The sequence below is a fragment of the Elephas maximus genome, chromosome 9 (genome assembly GCF_024166365.1).
Source record: "Elephas maximus indicus isolate mEleMax1 chromosome 9, mEleMax1 primary haplotype, whole genome shotgun sequence".
In the NCBI taxonomy this organism is placed as follows: domain Eukaryota; kingdom Metazoa; phylum Chordata; class Mammalia; order Proboscidea; family Elephantidae; genus Elephas; species Elephas maximus.
The window spans coordinates 79563366-79583229 of NC_064827.1; the positions used below are offsets into that span (position 1 = coordinate 79563366).

Consider the following 19864-nt stretch of genomic DNA (forward strand, 5'->3'; position numbering starts at 1 on the left):
TATGAAAACGCAATATAGCATACTGTTTAAGAGAGCAGGTTCTGACTGCTTGGATTCAAATCCTAGCTTTTCTGCCTGCTGCCTACCTCACTTGGGCAAGAGACCTAGCCTCTGTATCAGGGTGCTTGTTTGTAAAATGGGGAAATAATATCTACTTCATACAATTATTGTAAAGATGAATGCAAAAAAGGTCATAGACACAAAGTGCTTAGAATCGTGCCTGGTATATACGCTAGGCTATTAGTGGAAACGTCGAACCCACCCAGAGGCGCCTTGAAGACAGGCCAGGCTTCGGCTTCCGAAAACCCCATGGAGCAATTCTACCCTGCACACATGGGGTCGCCGTGAGTCGGAATCAACAACATATTAGGAAGGTTCAATCGATTCTGGCAGAAAGAATCTTAGTGTCTTGTTTATAAAATAAGAGGAGTGCACCCTACTTCACTGATGACCTGAGAGAAAGCTTTTGCTGTTAAGGCTATTAAAAACCTATTTAGTGCTTCAAATCCCAGAATAACAGGCTTACACCCTAGTCACCTAAGTAGCTGACTTTATTTTTTTATTATCTGTATTTGGCCTTTTCCCCTTACCATCTCTTCCTCAAACCCAGAGCCCAACATCATCTCGGTTTCTTTTTTTTTTTCATCTCGGTTTCTTGATCCCAGCCCCCATCAGGGTAGGGCTGGGGGAAGAGCGGATAGATTTGGGTCCCCAGCACCAGCCCTGTCCTAGGGAAACTGGGCAGGAAAAGAAGCATATAGGTGATGTCACCCTTTGGGACTCGGCGTTCTTCCGGCCGGGGTGCATCTTCCCTAGCCAGACTGCAACGATGGCCCCTGCCCCGCCCTTCGCTGCAGTGCTGGAAGGGCTCCCAGGGGCGGAGGGGTGCGGTGCAGAAGATTCTCTGCAGTGTGGGGAGGGACAGGATTGGAGGATCTTTGCTGCGGGAAGGGAGGTGCGGCTCAAGCATCTGAGCCCAAGAGGGCGGAGGCAGTGACTACACTGCACCGTCATCCCCCACCCCCTGCGCACGCCCTACTTCCCCATTCGCTCGCTTCCCTCCCCTCCTCCCCGACATCGCTGCTTCGGCTCCTTCCGGGAGCACTCGGCCCTTTCCGCCAGGCGAAAGCGAGGCGAGACTGCGGGAGCTCCGCCCCCTTTGCTCCGCAGGCGCTCTCCCCCGCCCATCGCGCCGCGCCTAGGCGCTTTCCCCCGCGCTCGTGCCCGCCCGCCGCCGGAACGCGCTTGGCCGCCTATAAAAGAGGCAGGGCGCGCGCGCCGCCACTACCCGCTGCGGAGCGAACGGCGAGGGAAGGAGGCCGCGGAGGCACGTTGATCCCTCGCTGCCCCTCAGCCCGACGCACATACTCCTCTCACCCCCCAGGAGCTGGTGAGAAGGGTGCGGGGAGCTCAGAGCGGGAGCGAGGCCCGAGGGCAGCCGACCCCGAGTTGGAGAGGCGGGCCACAGGGAAGGGGCGAGTGGGGCCACCCCTGGGGCGGGGCCGGCGCGCGGACAGGTGAGCCGGGCGGGTCTTGCAGCTGCCTCCAGTTGGACGAGGTCGTGAGCAGCCGGGCGAGCCGGCCGCGACCGGCTTTGTGGCGCGTGGGCTGCAGGGGAGCCGCCTAGCAGAGCCCTGGGCGCCGGCGGTTGGAATGTCATTGACTGTGGCGCGGGGGAGGGGTCCAAAGCTGCTGGATCCCTCCCCACCCCCTCGGCCCGGCCTGGCTGCAGCCCCGCCCTGCCCCATCCGGCTGCGGCAGGTGGGGTGGGGACTCCCGCTTCAGGATCTGCACCATCCCCCCGCTCCTTGCAGAGCGCTCCTCGCCGCCCCCGATCCCTTCTGTCGGTGGGGAGCAACTCCTGCAGCCCATTTTTTCTAAATCACCGCAGGACTGAGGTCCAGCAGCCTTGCCGGTGCAACCCTTGGGGAAGAAGAGCCCAAAGCATAGAGTAAAGGGCTCTTTGACCCTGATTTCATCCTGTGTGGCGATTCTTGGCTCTCTCTCCAGACGCAGAGAACCCCGAGACTTGCCGTCTCGTTTTCTTTCCTTGTAATAAACATTTCTTTCCTCCCCAATTGTGACTTGCGTGTAAATAATAGGTAGATGCGGCGCTTGCTTTGTATGAGACCTGCATCAAATAATAGCTTTTTTTTTTTTTGAGAACGGCTCTTTTTGAGTCGACTGTAGTATATATTATTTGTCAAAAATTTTACAGCCATGCCGTGTTGAATGATAGAGAGCAGTCTTTTGTTTGAAAGATGTCCCTGCGAATTTGATTAGATGCTTCCCGAAGAAAATGGCTCTTAAAGGTCTCTTTAGTGTGTTGGAATAAAATCTATTTTCAATAAGGGGCTTTGTATTAAAGTTTGATTATATTTTAAGTGAAAGCCTGAATAGTCCAGAAAACTGGGCTGTGATGATGTTTGAATTGCTACAACACCTTGTCAGATCTCTTTTATATAATAAATCCTGAAATATATAGGCCCTTTGTGCTGTCTTCATCATGGTATTTTAGAAAAGGTTACAATTATGATGGTGAGAGAAGGATAGAAGAGAGACCATATGAAGTATTTTCATCATGTGTTGAGAAATTGCGTTGTCATAGCAATTGGACTAAAGTAAAACAGAATGTATCAAAGATGGAAGGATGGGGGTGTCTTGCAGCCAGGGAACAGAAAACCTTAAGAATAACTGTGGGAACACTCAGCCGTATGAAACTATTAAGCCAAAATTCCAGCTCCTTAAACCAGTCATTTATTTTCTGTTTCATTGCAGTTAATGACTTAGATTTTGAGAGGTCACATTGAAGTCAGAGTTAAAAAATGTGCTGCAGTAAAAGTGGCTCTGTGCAGGAAATTAACAATAATCCTTTTTTAGTAACTGGGCCAATAATTACTCAAAGGGACCCTCGAAGTATGTTAGCTGTTATCCAGGGACCGAGATGGAGAGAATCAAAACGAGATTTGCTCTGTACTGGACAGGTGTGAAGCAGTTCTTTTCGGTAAACTGTCAGTTTAGGAACTAATTCTCGGATATGCTTTTGTCTTCTTGGCAGTGTGTTTTGTAGCAATTCAATAATTGGAGAAATCTGGTATGTCACAGGCTCTAACCTGAGCTTGTCAAGCAATCTGATGAACAGGTTTAGGTGGGGAGAGCTGTTTTACGCGTATCTTTTGGTTCCCTGGCTAGAATTTTCTCTGTTTTTCCTACCTGCCTTCATCCCAAAGGGGCGGGGGGCCAACTGCAGATCCAGAGAAGTGGATCTCAGGAACAATCTGCCACAGCCCTGTCATTGCTGAACCTGACCTTGTAATCAATCCTCTGTGGGCTATGCGAGGACTCCGCTAGTTGTGCACTCCTGTCTGCTGCAGCCTATCAGCTGTGGCTAGCCAAGTACAGTAGAAGAATGCAAGGCCCTGATGACAAATGCTGACTTCAGGAATGCTGAGGAGGAACGCGTAGCTGATCACCTGGGCCATTTGACTGGAGCAGCTGTGCTGGTGAACCATTACCTCCCTTCCACCTTTTTTGCATATTCCTCTTGTACAAGTTTCGAACAGGAAATACTATTTTGGAAAGAAAGTTTGCCAGCAAAGTAGGCCCCAGTCAGATCTTTGTAGCCTGAATTCTTTCTTGTTTCTGATGGCTTCATGGAATCATGCTGTTTTGTTACTGAATGGAAGGGAGTTTGGGAATCATCTGGTCCTGGGATTCTCGGTTAATTTATCAGAGTGCTGTTTAGGGGGCGGGCACGTTTAGTTTTAAAAAGTATATTCAGTATTACAACTTTATTTGACAAGTAGCGAAACTGAGGTACAAAAGGGAGATGTGACTTGGCCGAGGCAGCATGCCTAGATAGATAGTAACCACTAAGATCAGAGAACCTTAGTTCTCTTTCCATATTTTAAGTCCCTGGTGGCATTTAGAAACTGTATAGAATGTCAAAGAGACGCGGGATGGGAAAATATCTGAAAATGGATTTTTACGTGAATTCATGTATTTTTAAAGATCTACTTTATTCATTTTGAAATTACTTTGTCCAGTTTGCCCTTAGAAGCTTGTTGTCTTGCTCTTCCCCCTCCCTCTTTAGACTCCACATTCCTCCATCATGTTGTCATCGTTTCGTAAACGCAGAGTCCAGGTATTTGCCCAGCATGCAGGAAATGTGTTGCCTTTTCGGTTTTGCCTGGCTTGCTGTGAAGACACGTTTGTGTCAAAGAGGTCGAATGATCCAAAGAGAGGGGGAAAAAAACCCTGTCTGCATGACCTTCTATTAAGCAGATTGGTTAGGGGTTTCCCCCCTCCCTCTTTTTTTTTTTTTTTTTGGTTTACGTGATCAGAGGTCTTAGTAAATGTACTCTGAAATTTCCAAAGCCTCCCGTTTTTTACCTTCCTCTCTTTAAGGCATGAACATATTAATTTCTTCCCACCCTACTGGCGTTTGCATGTAGTGTTGCTGATTTTTTTGATGGTTACTTGGTTCTTAAGAACCAAGAGACTAAACAGATTATCCCAGAAATTTGGGGGAAAAAAATCTGGAAACATGTAGTAAAAATGCTATTTTAAAAAGTTTGACAAATATTGTAAACTTGGGTTTTTTTCCTGGTCCCATTGTTTTATTTCTTCTGCTACAACCCCTGTAATAAAATGGAGCTTGCATTTTCTTATTAAAAACAAAAACCATATGTGTGTGTTTTATTGGTGTACAGTTTTTTGAGTGTTTGCTAAATTGGACCTTTTTCAAAAAGAAAAAAATCCTTAAAATTAATATGTTGATCTCATGAGAAAAATAAGCTTTGCAAATTTCTAGTGATTATAGGTGATAAATCAAAGACAGGCCTTTTTATAAACCAGACGGGTTAATTATTTAAATGAGGTTTATAAAAATTGGCCATGTTACACCCGTTTCGTGTTTTGAATCACAGTAACAATATGATGCACTTAAATACCTCTCATCTGAATTTTACAGGTTAAAAGGTAAGTAGCAGCAAGATAGTATTTGGGAAGCATTCGGAAGTAAGTTTTCTCAACGTTGCTCTGCATTTCTGGATTTTGATGGAATGCAGTATGGATCTTTTGCTTTCTTAGAGCTAAGTCCCTGCTCACCCCTGCAGAATTGTGCTAACGAGTTGAAATGAATTAATCAATTTGAAGGCTGAAATGTGACTCCACAATCCTGATTGGAATGTGATTTGAGCAAAAACATTTGTTTCTATTCATGGCATTAAAAGTCTTAATTTATGTATAATTTACCTCTGTGCTTATCAAATCTGCCACTAAAATCTGCAACTAAGCTGGTTTTGAGTTAATTTGTTTGATTTGAGAGTCAGTTGGTATAAAATTTTATGGGTGCTAACCAATTCTTGGGTGGTTTGTTCTGATGGGGGAGCCCTTCGACGTTCGTGGATGTAGTTCTCTTGCTTTGCAAATCTAGTGGTAACAGGCTGGCTTTCTAAGCCATGGTAAAATAGCATTTGTTGGTTCTGCACATTTGGGCTCTGACTAAGCAACAAAAACAAGACCGATAAATGGCTTCTGTGACCTTTTGCTTTGGGTGATGATCACGAATTTTTCCATAGAGCCAGAGGATCCGTTCGTCCTTTCTTTCCAAAGCAGTTTATCTGGTGTCCTCCCTGAAGATTGAAATTCGTATGATACTTAGTGTTCCAAATGCCTTTTACATCCCAGCATATTCCCCTTGCTGAAAGAATGGCAGTCCCAATGCTTTTGTTTTTAATAGACTTCTTCCATCTTCACTACATTTTTTTTTTCTTGGGTTCCATAGAGAAACTGTAATTGCTGATTTCTTCCGCTGTCCAAGATCTGTTTGAGGGAGTCCTAAACAACTCACTTTAGATGCCAAGTTTGCAGAGTCCAAAGCATTTGACCTTTGGTTTGAAAATGTATCTGTAGTCTTTTGTATTGCTTAACGCTGTATAATTCCCACCACTGCCCTCCCCCCCAAAGATAGAGACATCCCCTTACATAATGGGGCATATAGCTTCTGTAGATTAGATTATGGCATTACAAAATTTCCTAAGCATAAGAACTGCCTCAAACAGTTGTCTTTTGGCATTTATCAAGAAGACAGAGATATTAATTAATGTCTAGTCTCTTTAGGGAAACCCCAGTGATGCAGTGGTTAAGTGGTACGGCTGCTAACCAAAACTAACCAAGCAGTTCGAATCCACCAGGCGCTCCTCGGAAACTCTATGGGGCAGTTCTGCTCTGTCCCTGTACAGTCCACTGTAAGTCGTAATCGACTCGACAGCAGTAGGTTTTCAGTCTCTTTAGAAGGAATCCATTTTCAGTTGATAACGTTTATAAATTTATGCTGGATATAAGGAGTCATTCTTAGGCATGCTAAAACTTTGGATTAAACTAGAAATTTCTAGCCAACATTCCTATCTTTAGGCCCCTCTCTTCCCAGAGATTTGGCAGTATTGTGAGAACACTGACAAGTCCTTTTTATTTATTACAATAGACGACATAGTTAAAATCAGTGTTTCATCCCCCTGAGATCAATTCGTGTTCCTTGCTGTATAATGGAGCCAACATTTTGACTGCTGCATTGCAGCGTGTATAAATAGCTTGCATCTTCACTCTTCTCCAATAGTATTTGCAAAAATGTGACCTTTTTGTTTGTTCACCTTAAATGGGAAGCTATCCTTAAACAATGGAGAATACAGTTAGCACTTTGTTTTCCCTCCTTCATTCTCTGGGTGCATGGACTTAATTGACAAAGAAAATCAAAGTTTGTCTGCTGGTTTGAGATAAGCAATTGGTGGATTGTATTCCTAGGAAACCTCAGTTGCAGTTTTCAGGCAGTTGGTGGGATAGATAGAGGTCTAGTAAGGCGTTTTTAATGACACATTTCCCAAGTTCTTCCTTTCTAGGGCTCTCGAAAGGCATTAATCCCGTTAGGGCTGGGAAAGGCTTGGAGGCCTGGAACTTTCTCTGTGAAGTCGGCCTTATCAGTCGGCTGCATATTGCCAGGGCAGGGGTGGAGCTTTGCAGTGTGCAGCCTCAGTCATGAAAGGAATGTGGTATGTGCAGGCCGGGTCCAAGAAATTTCAGCTCCTCTGACATAGCAGTACTTTTTTTGGGTGAGAGGTAGTAGCACCTTTGGGTGGTAATAGCTCTTGGGAATATTTATGAAAAGTTTTCCCGTGTTTAATTGTAGTGTGTGGAAATTACCTTTTTAGGAGCAGAAAGAAACTGAAACTTGTGTAGATACCATTAAGAGGGTTAAGACAGTTACTGGATTAAGAGGAGAAAACTCCTCTTATTAACCCATAACCTGAGGCCCCTGTGATCATGCAAGTGAAAATCCTGAATGCCGACAGCAGTGGGAGAGCATTGATGACTTTCAGATGCCCAGCTCCCCAGAGACAGCTAGTTGTGCCTTGGCAGAGCTCCCACCTGCAGACGTCAGCAGATCTACTGCAGGAAAGAAAAGTCCATTATTGCTTGACCAAAGCACTTGGTATAGAATTGACTCATTCTACTTCACTGGGGCGACAAAGAGGGCCTTTTAGGTTGGTTCATTTCAGCAGGGCTTCGCCGGACTGTCTCCCTGGATTAAACCAAAAACCAAACCCATTGCCATCTAGTCGATTCCGACTCATAGCGAGCCTATAGGACAGAATAGAACTGCCCCATAGGGTTTCCAAGGAGCTCCTGGTAAATTTGAACTGCCAACCTTTTGGTTAGCAGCTGTAGCACTTAACCGCTACACCACCAGGGTTTCCCCTCTCTGGATTGGTAGGGTCAAATTAGCAAACTGGGCCCAAGCAGGGGTACTGGCTTAGGCGAAACCTTTGCAGTACTATGATAGGGATTTTTTTTCATCGTAAAGGGCTGCTCCACAAATGTGATTTCTTAGAGGTTTCCACAGCAGTTAAAGGATTTTAGAAATATAGTGAATCCTATGAATCTCAGGAGGGACAGACCCTGTAAACATGAATCCTAAAGATTTAGACATCTTTCAGGAACTCACGTGCAGTACAGTTACTGCATAACTGTATATTCCTTGAAAGTTTTCTTATAAGAAATGTTTGTAAGCAAGCAAATATGATATAATTTCCTGCTATTTTTCCATCTTAACCATTCCCCCAAGGATGAGATCAAAAGAAATACATAGATAAGTGATTCTTAATTCCAATTCTTTACTAATTTAATAAGACTCAATATTAAAAATAAAAATAATTTAAATTTTTTAATTAATATATTCTCTCCATCTTTATTCTCCTCCAAGGTGGGAATGGAAAAGATAAGAGGCAGCGAAAGGAATTAGTAACCAAATAGCCATCAGTAAAGTGTGTGTCAATTCCAAACGTGTTAGGAATCACTGGTTGCAGTGAGCTCGTGTGGGAACTAGAGGATCCCAGATCACCGTAGGCTCCATGACTGATTTGCTTACTAGATAGATGACCTTATGTCTCTTGACTACTTATTTATAAAGTAATAGCAAACAACCAAACAAAAAAAAACTGTTGCTGTCGAGTCAGTTCTGACAGAGTAGATTTGCCCCATAGGGTTTCCATGCAGCAGCTGGTGAATTCGAACTGCCAGCCTTTTGGTTAGCAACCAAGCTCTTAACCACCGCGCTACCACGGCCCCAAAGTGATAGCAGTTTATTTATTTATTTCCAAGTTGAGAATATAATTGATTCTCTAATATATGCCGAATCCTGAAGTCTGTGCTAAGAGTGGTTCCGCATAACAGTAAGATATGATCTGCCCTTAAAAGGTAGGAAGGAAACAGCAATTACATATTACAGAATGTGGGAAGCATAGAGGGAGTGAGAACTTCTGCTTCAGAAAGAGATCATTCAGGACAAGGTATTTGCTTAGGCTTTGCGGGATTTGTGTGATATTAAACTGTAGAGTTGGAGTGGGAGAGATGATAGCGTTCCTGGCAAAGGAAACTTTTTAAGCATAACTGGGGAATGGACCCTGCCCAGGGCCTGTAAGTTGGGGTTAGTGAGGGAGTTTGATGTGATGTGTACTGGAGGAAACAACTAGAAGGCGAATGAATGAGAGCGTGTTTAAACTCTAGTAAATGTGGCTGGTGATGGTAGCGATCCTTGACAAGATCCGCCCGGTATAGGCTGATGCAGTTAGGGAAGCGCAGTGTAAACCGGAACTGTCTTGCTAGTAATTACTACAGAAACTGCTTTGATCAGACATTTAGTTTTTCAAAGCTACCCTCAGTTTTTGGTTTTAAGAACGCTTTAAACCCTGTTTTAAGAATAGAAAACATTTTTTTCAGACACAGCTGTCCTTTGATGATGATATAAAGTCGTGCCTTCTAGAGCTTTATTTCCCTAAGGTCCCACTCTACCATGGTGAAAAGAGCAGCTACTTACTCAGAATAGATTACCATGTGGTCTATCCAAGATAAGTAATTCAGATTTACTCATTAGGTTGACACCTAGTTGTGTAAGCTTCAGTAAGTACATTCTTTGTTTGCCATTCTTGTTTTGCATTCATCTAGCTTTTACCTGGATGGAATTCCAGTTTTACAATCCAGAAAATGAACGTGGGTAGATTATTGAGCTCTCCCCCCACCCCTTACAGATGAATTCAAGGCTGCTGTGTAGCAGCTCCAACACTCAGCGTGTACTCGATCGTTTATTCAACAAACATGTCTTAATGACCTCTGTATGCTAGAAATCGGGGATACAGAGATTGGCTTACTCAGTCTAATTATGCCCTGGGAAGTATACACAAGTGTTCCTGTGAATCTAGAGGAGAATGTGATTAAATCAGAGGAGGCGGAAAGGAAGGAGCATGGAGTACAGCTTAGTAAGGAGGCAAGATCCTGCAATTTACTCCTTTTAGCTGGGTGTTGGAATATAAATAGGAGTTACCCACGCAGAGGAGAGACAGAGGACAAGCCAAACAAAGGAAGCATGTGCAATGGGTTGGTATTTTTAAAGGGGATTATATATTTGGGGGAGAAAATATTTCCATTTGATGAGAGGCTAGAGGGAGCACAGGTGAGAGAAGATACCAGTCAGGTGTGTCAGGCCAGGTGGTGAAGGACTTTAAATGCCCTGATAAAGAGGTGGTGGACTGCTCTATCAGACGGGAGCCATGAAAGGTTTCAAAGCACCGGAGTGACATGGCAAAGATTATGATTTTCTTTTTTTAAACGTTGGACTTTGTGAAAAAACAATGCTGCAGTAAAAATAACTGGTTAATATGGGAGAATAATTTGGAAGAAATGGTGATACACCTAAAATCACCCTATGTACCCTTCCCTAAGAAGACAATCTATTCATAGAAAGGTAGCCCTCAGAGTTGATCAGGTGCAACAGTGCTTTTTCACTCCTCTCAGGGAGCTGCTTTAATTAATCCCCTGGAGAGCTGGAATGAACTAGAAACTCTAACCTCATCCAGGTCTCACCAGTGTTTATCTCACAGCTGAATGTGAGTGAGCACTCACTGATTTCCCATTTCTCGTGCATGGCTGGTTTATCCTTTTCTGTTAGCTGGAAAAGTCTTAACAGGATAATGGGATGAACGCCCAAATGTAACCCAGGTAACACAATTTTTATACCTTTTGTAAATTATAGCTGGAAGGGACCATAAAGCTCGCCTGGTCTGCTTCCTTGCCAAATCTCAGAACCCCTTCTATATGATGTAATTTTAATGTTGGAAGGAACTTGAAGCCATCTCACTTTTACCTGCCATTTTTAGTCACTCTAGGAAAATGAGGCATAGGGAGGGAAAGTGGCTTGTGCAAGGTTACACATTACTGACAAATTCAGAAGCTTTTTGTCATTCGTCTGTACCTGTATTCTTCTATGGTCTTCAGTTGGTCAGAGGGTAAAGTGACTTATTCTTGATAAGAGCAGATAGCATATCCTGGGTTTCTCACATAACTAGGTCAGGTTTTCTCTTTGACATTCAAATCTGGTGAAACTGTCCAGAAATTTGAGGGTTTAAAGTGCTACAAGGAAATACCACCTGCCAAGTTAGCCTGCATTTGTGGTTAACTTGAAATTGATGCTGAATTTATGTAGTCTCTGTGCTTTCCAAAATAACAGGAATAAAGTTGGGCAAATCTTTCAACATTTTTTTTTTAAGAAACTGTTTGGTTTGGCTTTCTTTTAATTACGCACATTCTAATAAAACCGAGTTTATTCATTGCCCAGGCTCTCTGATATTCTGAAGACTTGGCAGGTGACATTTTGGGGTAACTGAGAAATCAGTTACTTTGTCTAGATAGATTCTGTTGGTTGATGTTATTATAAGGATGGTTATTTTGTAATCATCCCCTTTTCTTTAATGAATAATAGGCTGAGATCTAGAAAGACAGAAAATCTGATGTAGGTAAGCGTAAATTCTAATTCACACACGATGAAATGCAGAGACCAGATAAAAGGAGTTTTGAATGGACTTGTCAGTAATTCTGAGTACAAAAGTTGATTTTTTTTTTTATTATTATTCACAAAGCGCCTCCAGAATGAACAGTATAAGCCGGTCTTCGTCTGTGTTTTTCACTTGGTTTCGTTGCCATACTGGTTAGGCATCCTCTGGGGATCCCCTGTAGGCAGTTGTTGTGGGGAGTGGATAGCTGTGTTTTATAAAGGAATAGGACCTGGGTTTCATTATTAGATCCTTAGAAGGGGCTACTACCTTCTCAGTTCATTGGTCTGGCTAGGACAAGCTGTTAATTCTTTCTCTTCAGAGAGATTGATTCCATTGAATTTGTTTTTGTGTCTTATAGTGCTTATCTCAGGGCATTCTGTCGTTACAGAAAATGGACCCAAGCGGGGTCAAAGTGCTGGAAACAGCAGAAGACATCCAGGAGAGACGCCAGCAGGTCCTAGACCGATACCACCGCTTCAAGGAGCTCTCAACCCTCAGACGCCAGAAGCTTGAAGATTCCTATCGATTCCAGTTTTTCCAAAGAGATGCTGAGGAGTTGGAGAAGTGGATTCAGGAGAAACTTCAGATTGCATCTGATGAGAATTATAAAGACCCAACCAACTTGCAGGTATGTCTCATCTTCCTGAGATTTCTGCCAAATTTTGGAGAGCCCAAACATTCTTCCCCTAAAGTCAGCAAAGGAAGTCAGTTATGACCTTGGCAGCAGGAGGAATGTACATCAGACGTAAGGAAGGACTAAGTCACTATTCTGAAAAGCCCTAGTGTAGTAGAGTGAGTATGAAATCTTGCAGGCGTTTATTTATCTTCTCCAGATGCTTTAAGCCAGTGGTTCTCAAACCACTGCCTTGCAACTGTTGGTGATCCTTATGCATTTTTCAGGGAAGGTCTAGGTTGATCTCTTAGGACGTGTTTTTGAGAAGGACATGCTAGCAGTGTTGTTGCTGGCAAAAATTCAGTTATGATTTATTAAAGCCCCTTTAAGAGACTCATCGGTAAGTCTTGTCTGAAGCAAAGCCTTTAAAAATCATTGACTTGCACACTTAAGAGTGGATTTTATGGTATGTAAATTATACCTCAATAAAGCTTTTTTAAAAGCAGACTTTTCATTGATTTTGATCAAGAAGAGACTTTTCTCAGTTGTGTTCATAGCTAGTTCGTGGAGCAGTAGTTGGGCCCATGGGTTCTTTTACCATACCAAAGTAATCTAAGAACAGAGAGTGACGAGCATTAGCTTGGCTGCAATTCTTATGCCCTTTCCCAGCTCAGTACTTGGTAAAAAAGAGGTATTGAGAAATGGAATGTATGCAGATCAAAGCGTGTGGCTTTGAAAGCAAGCTGAACAAAGTCTCATGAGTGAACGTGGATGGATTATTTAATGGTAAACATCGAATGCTAAGAAAACTTGATTAAAAACCCATTGCCATCATGTTGATTTCAACTCATAGCAACCCTGTAGGACAGAGTAGAGCTGCCCCATGGGGTTTCCAAGGCTGTAATCTTCACGGAAGCAGACTGCCACATCTTTCTCCCGAAGAGGGGCTGGTGGGCTCGAACTGCTGACCCTTCAGTTAGCAGTCGAGTGCTTAACCACTGTGCCACCAGGGCTACTTAAAACTGTTGATATAATTCTGTATTTCTAGAAGGAATTAAATATCCACATAAAAGCTAATTTCCTGATGAACAATAAAACTAGGATATTTTGTAGCATCTTCCTATCTGCAAAGTTGATGGTTCTCAATGGTCAGGCTGAGCTTTCAGAGGATCAATGTAGATGCAATATTTGAATAATTGAGTAGATCGGGAGATGGGTAAGATGCTGAGTGATGTGTTCGTAAGAAGGGGTGCGGTTAAGGAGGGGAGGAATAAGTGGGGGGAAAGAGAAGATGAGTGCTGTGGGTTGCATTTTATGACTCTTCATGGTCCACCAACAGGGAAAGCTTCAGAAGCACCAAGCCTTTGAAGCTGAAGTACAGGCCAACTCGGGAGCCATTGTTAAGCTGGATGAAACTGGAAACCTGATGATCTCAGAAGGGCATTTTGCCTCTGAAACCATAAGGGTGAGTATGAGTTAAGTGCCTGGTTGGATGGCTTTCAGCTGGTTGGTGGAGTACCTTGGATTAATGTTTACATGTCAGTTTGGGTTTCCTAAAAAGATAGATTTCTTCAGCCTTTTAAAAGAATTTATGACGTTTCTTAGAGGAGTTACTGAAATCCTGCCTTTGTAATATAATTCAGCATGAATATAAACAAGTCTTTGTATGCTCAGTGAGGAAATTAATGTTCTTTTTGTAGAACAAACTAGAATGTGATTACGACCTAGTATTCTAAAGAAGATTGAGTAAATTTAACTCTAACATTTATATGTGGTAGTTAGCTTGGAGAGCATATTGGTGTAATTGGTGAATTTAGGGAGTAGGGTACAAGGATAAGATCAATCACAGACAGTCTAAAGTTCTCTGTTGGGAAGCTTACTATTAAATCTGTGGTTTGCCCTGGAACAGGTTTTACTGAGCTCTAGTCAGCAAGCCAGCTAAAGGTCTGGCTGTAAGGAATGCTTTTTGGCACCTGTGGACACTGACCATGGTGATATGACTAACTTTAAGGCAGCCCTCAAACTCTGGTTCGAAGTAGTTGGGGCAATAATTGCTCTATGTCTGCTGTGTTGCACATTTCCAATACCAAGGTATTAAGGGAAAACAAACCTCTTTAGAATGAGGTGTGCACACTGAGTTTCTCATAATTGGATGCTCTTGTCTCTTTGATATACCTCGAGCTACGTGTTTTATTTTGTTCCACTGAGGGACCAAACTTTTCTAGTCCTTTATCTGTCAAAGTGATCTGAAGATACAGATGAAAGCAGTATTCTTAAGCCCCAGCAGAAATGTTTTATCCCCCAGTCTTCCCTGCTACCAGATTTGGAGGTCTCATGCCCTCGGGATCTAGCCTAGTGGTCCTGAATAAATTTTGTTTCACTTTTGCTCTGCTATAGTCTGCAGTTCTACTCTGTCCTATAGGGTCGCTATGAGTCGGAATCGACTCGACGGCACTGGGTTGGGTGTTTTATACTCTGCAGACTTTAAAGACTTGCAATTAGCCCTAAGTTAGTTATTATTAATTACTATTACTAGCTATGATAAATAGGAAATAAAAAGTAAACTCTCTAAATCATAAAAGTAAATTCATATGACTATTTCTTGAATTACATTCAACCCTCTTGGGTGGCATTACATGTATCTCTACAAATAAATATTTATCTACCTATTTTCCACTGGAGCCCTAGAGGCACAGTGATTAAGAGCTTGGCTGCTAATCAAACGGTCCACACTTCGAATCCACCAGCGGCTCCTTGGAAGCTGTGTGGGGCAGTCCTATTCTGTCTCATAGGGTTGTGATGAGTCAGAATGACAACGAGTTGTTTTGTTTTCTCCTGTTTTGTATACAATCTTATACTAAATGAAATCAGCATTCCTTATTGTTTCCCTGATAGAAGTTATCTTATGGGAGTGAATGGCGCTACTTTGGAGTGGTATAACCAGGTTGCAGATGGGGAACGTGGGAAATAGATGTTTGGCTTCAGTCATTAATTGGTGGTGGGGACCCAATGCTTAATCCATCCAGATCTGTTAATACCCTTTGCCCTGTTTGGAGCTCTTATTAAAGCAACGTTTAAAAAGTACCACTAGTTTCTATTTGTTGCATAGCTCTTTATGTGCAGGCTCTCTAGTACGCATTTTACATGTTATCGCTGATCTTTACAATAATTTTGCAAGGTAGCCATTATCCCCACATTATAGAAAGATAGAAACTGAGGCTCAGAGAAGTTTGAGTAACTTGCCCGAAGTCACACAGCTAGTAGGTGACAGAGCTGGAATTTCAATCCATTCCTTTCTTTCTCTAGTCATAATTATTTGCTTATTTTTCCAGCCTGCATTTCATTCCTTAATTTTTCTCTGACTGCTGCTCTCACGGTTCCTGCTGCTTGCTCATGTCCCTATTGAGTCAGAACCAAGATTTCTTCCCCACCCTGTCAGCTTTCAGTGTGTTTAAATGCACCTGTGGTGGTTAGGGACTCTTTTTTTTCCTTTGATCAGACTAGAAACCTGCCTCCCTGCCCACTCAAACTCAAACAATAGCAAGCTTGTGAAACGGAACTCTCTCTAACCTGGAATGTTTACAAGATCAGACACACCAGGAATGGGAAAATTGTTCCAGTATTGGAACAGGCCTTGCCCCAGTTCTTCACTTGAGAGTATGAAAATGAAATTTGTGAGAGATCGACAATTGATTTCAGGGTCAGATTTTCTCTCACCTTCTGTGGCCTCATTTTTAATTTGAGGAAAGGGCTCTCGTTTAATCTTTTGTGCACACGTTTCCATGGAGATCTTGCATACTTATCTGGTCCCATAAGTTGCAACTCAGTTTGGCAGGCAGTGTTAACATAGAGAGAGGTGGGGGTAGTGCGAAGACTATTTATGTGTCCTGGGTAACCTGTCTGTCACTGGTTTAGACTTTCACACCATACCGGACAGCGTGGCGCCCCATAGTCACCGCCACCCACGTTGGGTCCCACATCCGAGTAGGTGGAGTATTGACTTGCTGTTGATTGCTTTTTCCCCCTTGCTTTGGAATGCCTTTCACTTCCTTCTCAGTGGTGGGTTACCGTTTTAACAAGCAGTGGTGGAAGTGATTGCAGTGGTAGAAGTGAGTGGGGTGAGCATTTATTCCCCCCCACACACACTACTTTCTCCTTTCAAATTGAACAACCATACTAGTTTCTAAGAGAACTCACCCATGTTGACTACCCCATGGCTTTCAAGTCTTCATTTTGCTAGGTGTGGCATCTCAACAATGGGTGGATCCCAGACTTTTCTGTTAGTGTTTAAACCTTTTGTGTTTGTTTTTCTTATGTCTGTCAGTGTTACACAGAAACTCCCAGTATCTTGGGTAGGCATAATCAAGGGTTTGAGGTTGGATTGGAATACCAAAATGCTTTACATAAGCTTGAATTGATTCTCAATTTATACCACTTCTTGACAAGCCCTTACTGAGCCTATGCTGTAAGAACCCATAGATGCTGGGAAATGAAAATGTTTGGGCCTGTGGGTTGCCACTTGGGTGACGTTCGAAATAAACTTAAGATATATTTTACCACAAACTATCTTTTCACAGACAAGCTAAAAGTTTTTTTCTGCCAAGAATCCTTTTTGATAGTTTATTACATTTCAGAATTCCATCTTCCCTCCTTTTAAAAATATTAAGGTTTTCTTTAAGGAGCCCTGATGGCACAGTGGTCAAGTGCTCAGCTGCTAACCGAAAGGACAGAGGTTCAGCCCACCAGCTGCTCTGTGGGAGAAAGATGTGGCAGTCTGCTTCCATAAAGATTGCAGCCTTGGAAACGCTATGGGACAGTTCTACTCTGCCCTATAGGGTCGCTGTGAGGTCAGAATCAACTCGATGGCATGGATTTTTCTTCTTTATTTGTGCCTCATAATTATTTTTGTATGATGTCTATAGGACCTTTTTTTTTTTTTTTTCACTTACCTGTGAATTTGGAATACGCCCTCCAGTAATTTCTGCTCAATTTCTGTGTTAAATCCACATCTTTCTCTGCACAAGTTTTCTGGCCTAAGAATCCCCTTTGGGAAATAATTTCCTAAAGTAAACTAGAATAAATCTACCTATGGAAGGGTCAGTTATTTTGTAACTTTAAAACCTACCAAACTACTAGGAAGTGTGTACTTTTTTGCTCTTTCAGTTAAATCTATGATTTTCTCTCAGTTTAAGGATTATCTTTTTAAAAGATTTTTATTCAGAGCTCCATGAGGTCTCTAACTCATTGGAACTCCGTGGCAGAGCCAGATCCCACAGAACTGGTTGTAATCTACAGGGTTGGTTTTTAACTTCCAGACTCGTTTGATGGAGCTGCACCGCCAGTGGGAATTACTTTTGGAGAAGATGCGGGAGAAAGGAATCAAACTGCTGCAGGCCCAGAAGTTGGTGCAGTATTTACGAGAATGTGAGGATGTGATGGACTGGATCAATGACAAGGTATGTTTGGGAAGGAAGGTTAGCTAAGCCTTAACAAACTGAAGGGAAGAGAGCGGCTGCTCTGAGACCTGTAGCCAAGAGCCAGTGTTTGTGGCAGGTGCAGCCAGTTAATCAAAAGGGGTGGAAGTGGGATTGCTGATCTCCAGCAGCTCTCTAGGTGTGCTCCATTCTGCAGCTCTGAAACCTGGAGCCTCTGGGACAGTAATGCTGTGAGCTCACCTCTTAGCTGTGAGAGTACTGAGAGCACAGGCCACACAGAAGGTGCATCCCCTGAAGCTGACCAGCCCGGTCCCTCAGGTGTCTGTTCCACGGGAAGCATCAGGGAACCACGGTTCTCGTGTGCTGGTTGGTGACTCGCGCTCTGTTACGGTCCCTGATTAGGAAGCAATTGTGACTTCTGAGGAGCTGGGCCAGGACCTGGAACATGTGGAAGTTTTACAGAAGAAATTTGAAGAGTTTCAGACAGATATGGCTGCCCATGAAGAAAGAGTTAATGAAGTGAACCAGTTTGCTGCCAAACTCATTCAGGTAAATAGCAGAGGAGGGGTCTGTGTGCTTCTCACCACAGCATTATATTAACTCCCTAGTGCACACAGAAGAAGGTCTGGAGAAGCAGTTCCCTAATTTCTGAGTGAGCAAGTGTTTGTGAGCATATCTAAGAGTTTTTTTTTAGATCTAGGTAGGGCAACAATACTGATACTCCTAAGTTAGAGAATGCTTTTTAACTTGTTGCCATGGGCAGGAAGGGCGGAGCTCATTTGATGTTTTCTCCACCCAGTTTCAGTTAGGGTGTGGTAAAGCTTTTATTGGACTACTGATGCTAGGTCTCAGAGTTTCTCAGACAAGGGTGTGGTAGTAAATGCTTTCTTAGGATTGGTAGACGGCCACCAGTGCCTGATTGCTCCTCCCTTTCTTTTCAATTCGAAGCTTCCCTAAGCTCTCTCAGGGGTCTGGGGGAACTTTGTAATGAAAAGGCTCTCCGCCAGTAGACCTGGAGCCCATGAAGAAGGGACCGACTCACCCTTCTCTTACTGCCCACTGCAATTTGCAGTTCTGTAATCTGCGTCTTTACTCCCACCTCCCACTACAGGGTTCAGAGTGTTTCAGGGACATCAAGTAGAGGAACTAGAGTTATTTTTAGGGAAATTTGATTTTAAATGTATGGTTCTGCTTCAGGGCTGGTGGGTCCCTTTCTGGTGTCCAAAAGAAAGAGTAGCCAACATTCCTCAGAAATACCTGACCCTTCCACAGTGACAGATATGCCACTTCCCACAATCCTGAGCCATCCCGAGGTTATGTTTAAGAAAAGCAGTCAAGCCAAACCCATGATCTTACAAATGGCTCTAAGAACCCTGAAATGCTTAACCTTTTTACTTTATATATGCATGTTGTTTTTAATTAAAACAATAAAATGTGCTTGGTGAGGAAGGATACTTTTAAAGAAACGTCTCCAGTCTGAAGCCAGGAACAAATGAACAAACCCATGGAGTCCTGAAAACCGTGTATTTGGGCAAGAATGCTTGACAGCCTCATGAACTTTTGAAATAACAAATTTTTAAGCAGTTGGGCAGATGGTTGTATCGATGAAGGTACCACAAAGTTGTGGCTGAAGTGTTTAACATAAAGGCTTTTGGTACTAATGTCCATGGCTTCTTTATAGAGTAACCACGCTGCTCCAAGGGATAGAGAGTGGCTCCTTCCTTTTTATGTAAGAGGAAACAGAAGTTCTTTTAAGATGTAGTTCACTTCATTTCACACAGAAGACTAGTGTTTCTTCTGTCACTGATTTTCATCAGAATGGGGGAGCTTTTGCTAAAGCAGATACTTCAGGAAGCCAACCATCGGGTAACTAGCTGAGGATCAGAGGTTATGACCAAATTCAGTTTCTTCTTCTCCTCTTTGTTTAGGAACAGCACCCAGAAGACGAACTGATCAAGACTAAGCAGGATGAAGTAAATGCAGCCTGGCAGCGGCTGAAGGGTCTGGCTCTTCAAAGACAGGGGAAGCTTTTTGGGGCAGCCGAGGTTCAGCGCTTTAACAGGTAATAAGCCAGAGTGGGCTTCCAGAAATGGACATCCACTTGGAGGGGCTTGTTAAAATATGGCAAATGCTAATCACATGCCGTAGATGACTGGGTCTTGGCCCAATGTGATAGTCCCAGGTCTCCTAGAGAATCATCATAACCATGGATTAACTGGTACCTTTATCTTTTTTTTTTTTTAACTTTTTTTTTTTTTTTTTAACTTTAGGGATGTGGATGAGACTATCGGCTGGATTAAGGAAAAGGAGCAGTTAATGGCCTCTGATGATTTTGGCCGAGACTTGGCAAGTGTTCAGGCTCTGCTTCGGAAGCACGAGGGTTTGGAGAGAGATCTTGCTGCTTTAGAGGACAAGGTAGGTTTTGAAAGCAG

The 19864-nt window shown here is 43.1% G+C and overlaps 1 protein-coding gene across 4 annotated transcripts in view; it reads left to right on the top strand.

The window, feature by feature from the left end:
• Window positions 1-1234: 1234 nt before the first annotated feature.
• SPTAN1 (spectrin alpha, non-erythrocytic 1) overlaps window positions 1235-19864 on the top strand; it is a 60947-nt gene continuing 42317 nt past the window's right edge. For 2 of the 4 annotated variants that reach the window (XM_049895299.1, XM_049895300.1), the window contains exons 1-7: window positions 1235-1390; window positions 11773-12012; window positions 13337-13462; window positions 17313-17453; window positions 17835-17981; window positions 19361-19494; window positions 19703-19847. In XM_049895299.1, the coding sequence (XP_049751256.1) occupies window positions 11776-12012; window positions 13337-13462; window positions 17313-17453; window positions 17835-17981; window positions 19361-19494; window positions 19703-19847 (930 nt within the window). In that variant the 5' untranslated portion in view covers window positions 1235-1390; window positions 11773-11775. The remainder of the gene's footprint in view (window positions 1391-11772; window positions 12013-13336; window positions 13463-17312; window positions 17454-17834; window positions 17982-19360; window positions 19495-19702; window positions 19848-19864) is intronic. The other 2 variants (XM_049895298.1, XM_049895301.1) reach the window with 1 other exon arrangement.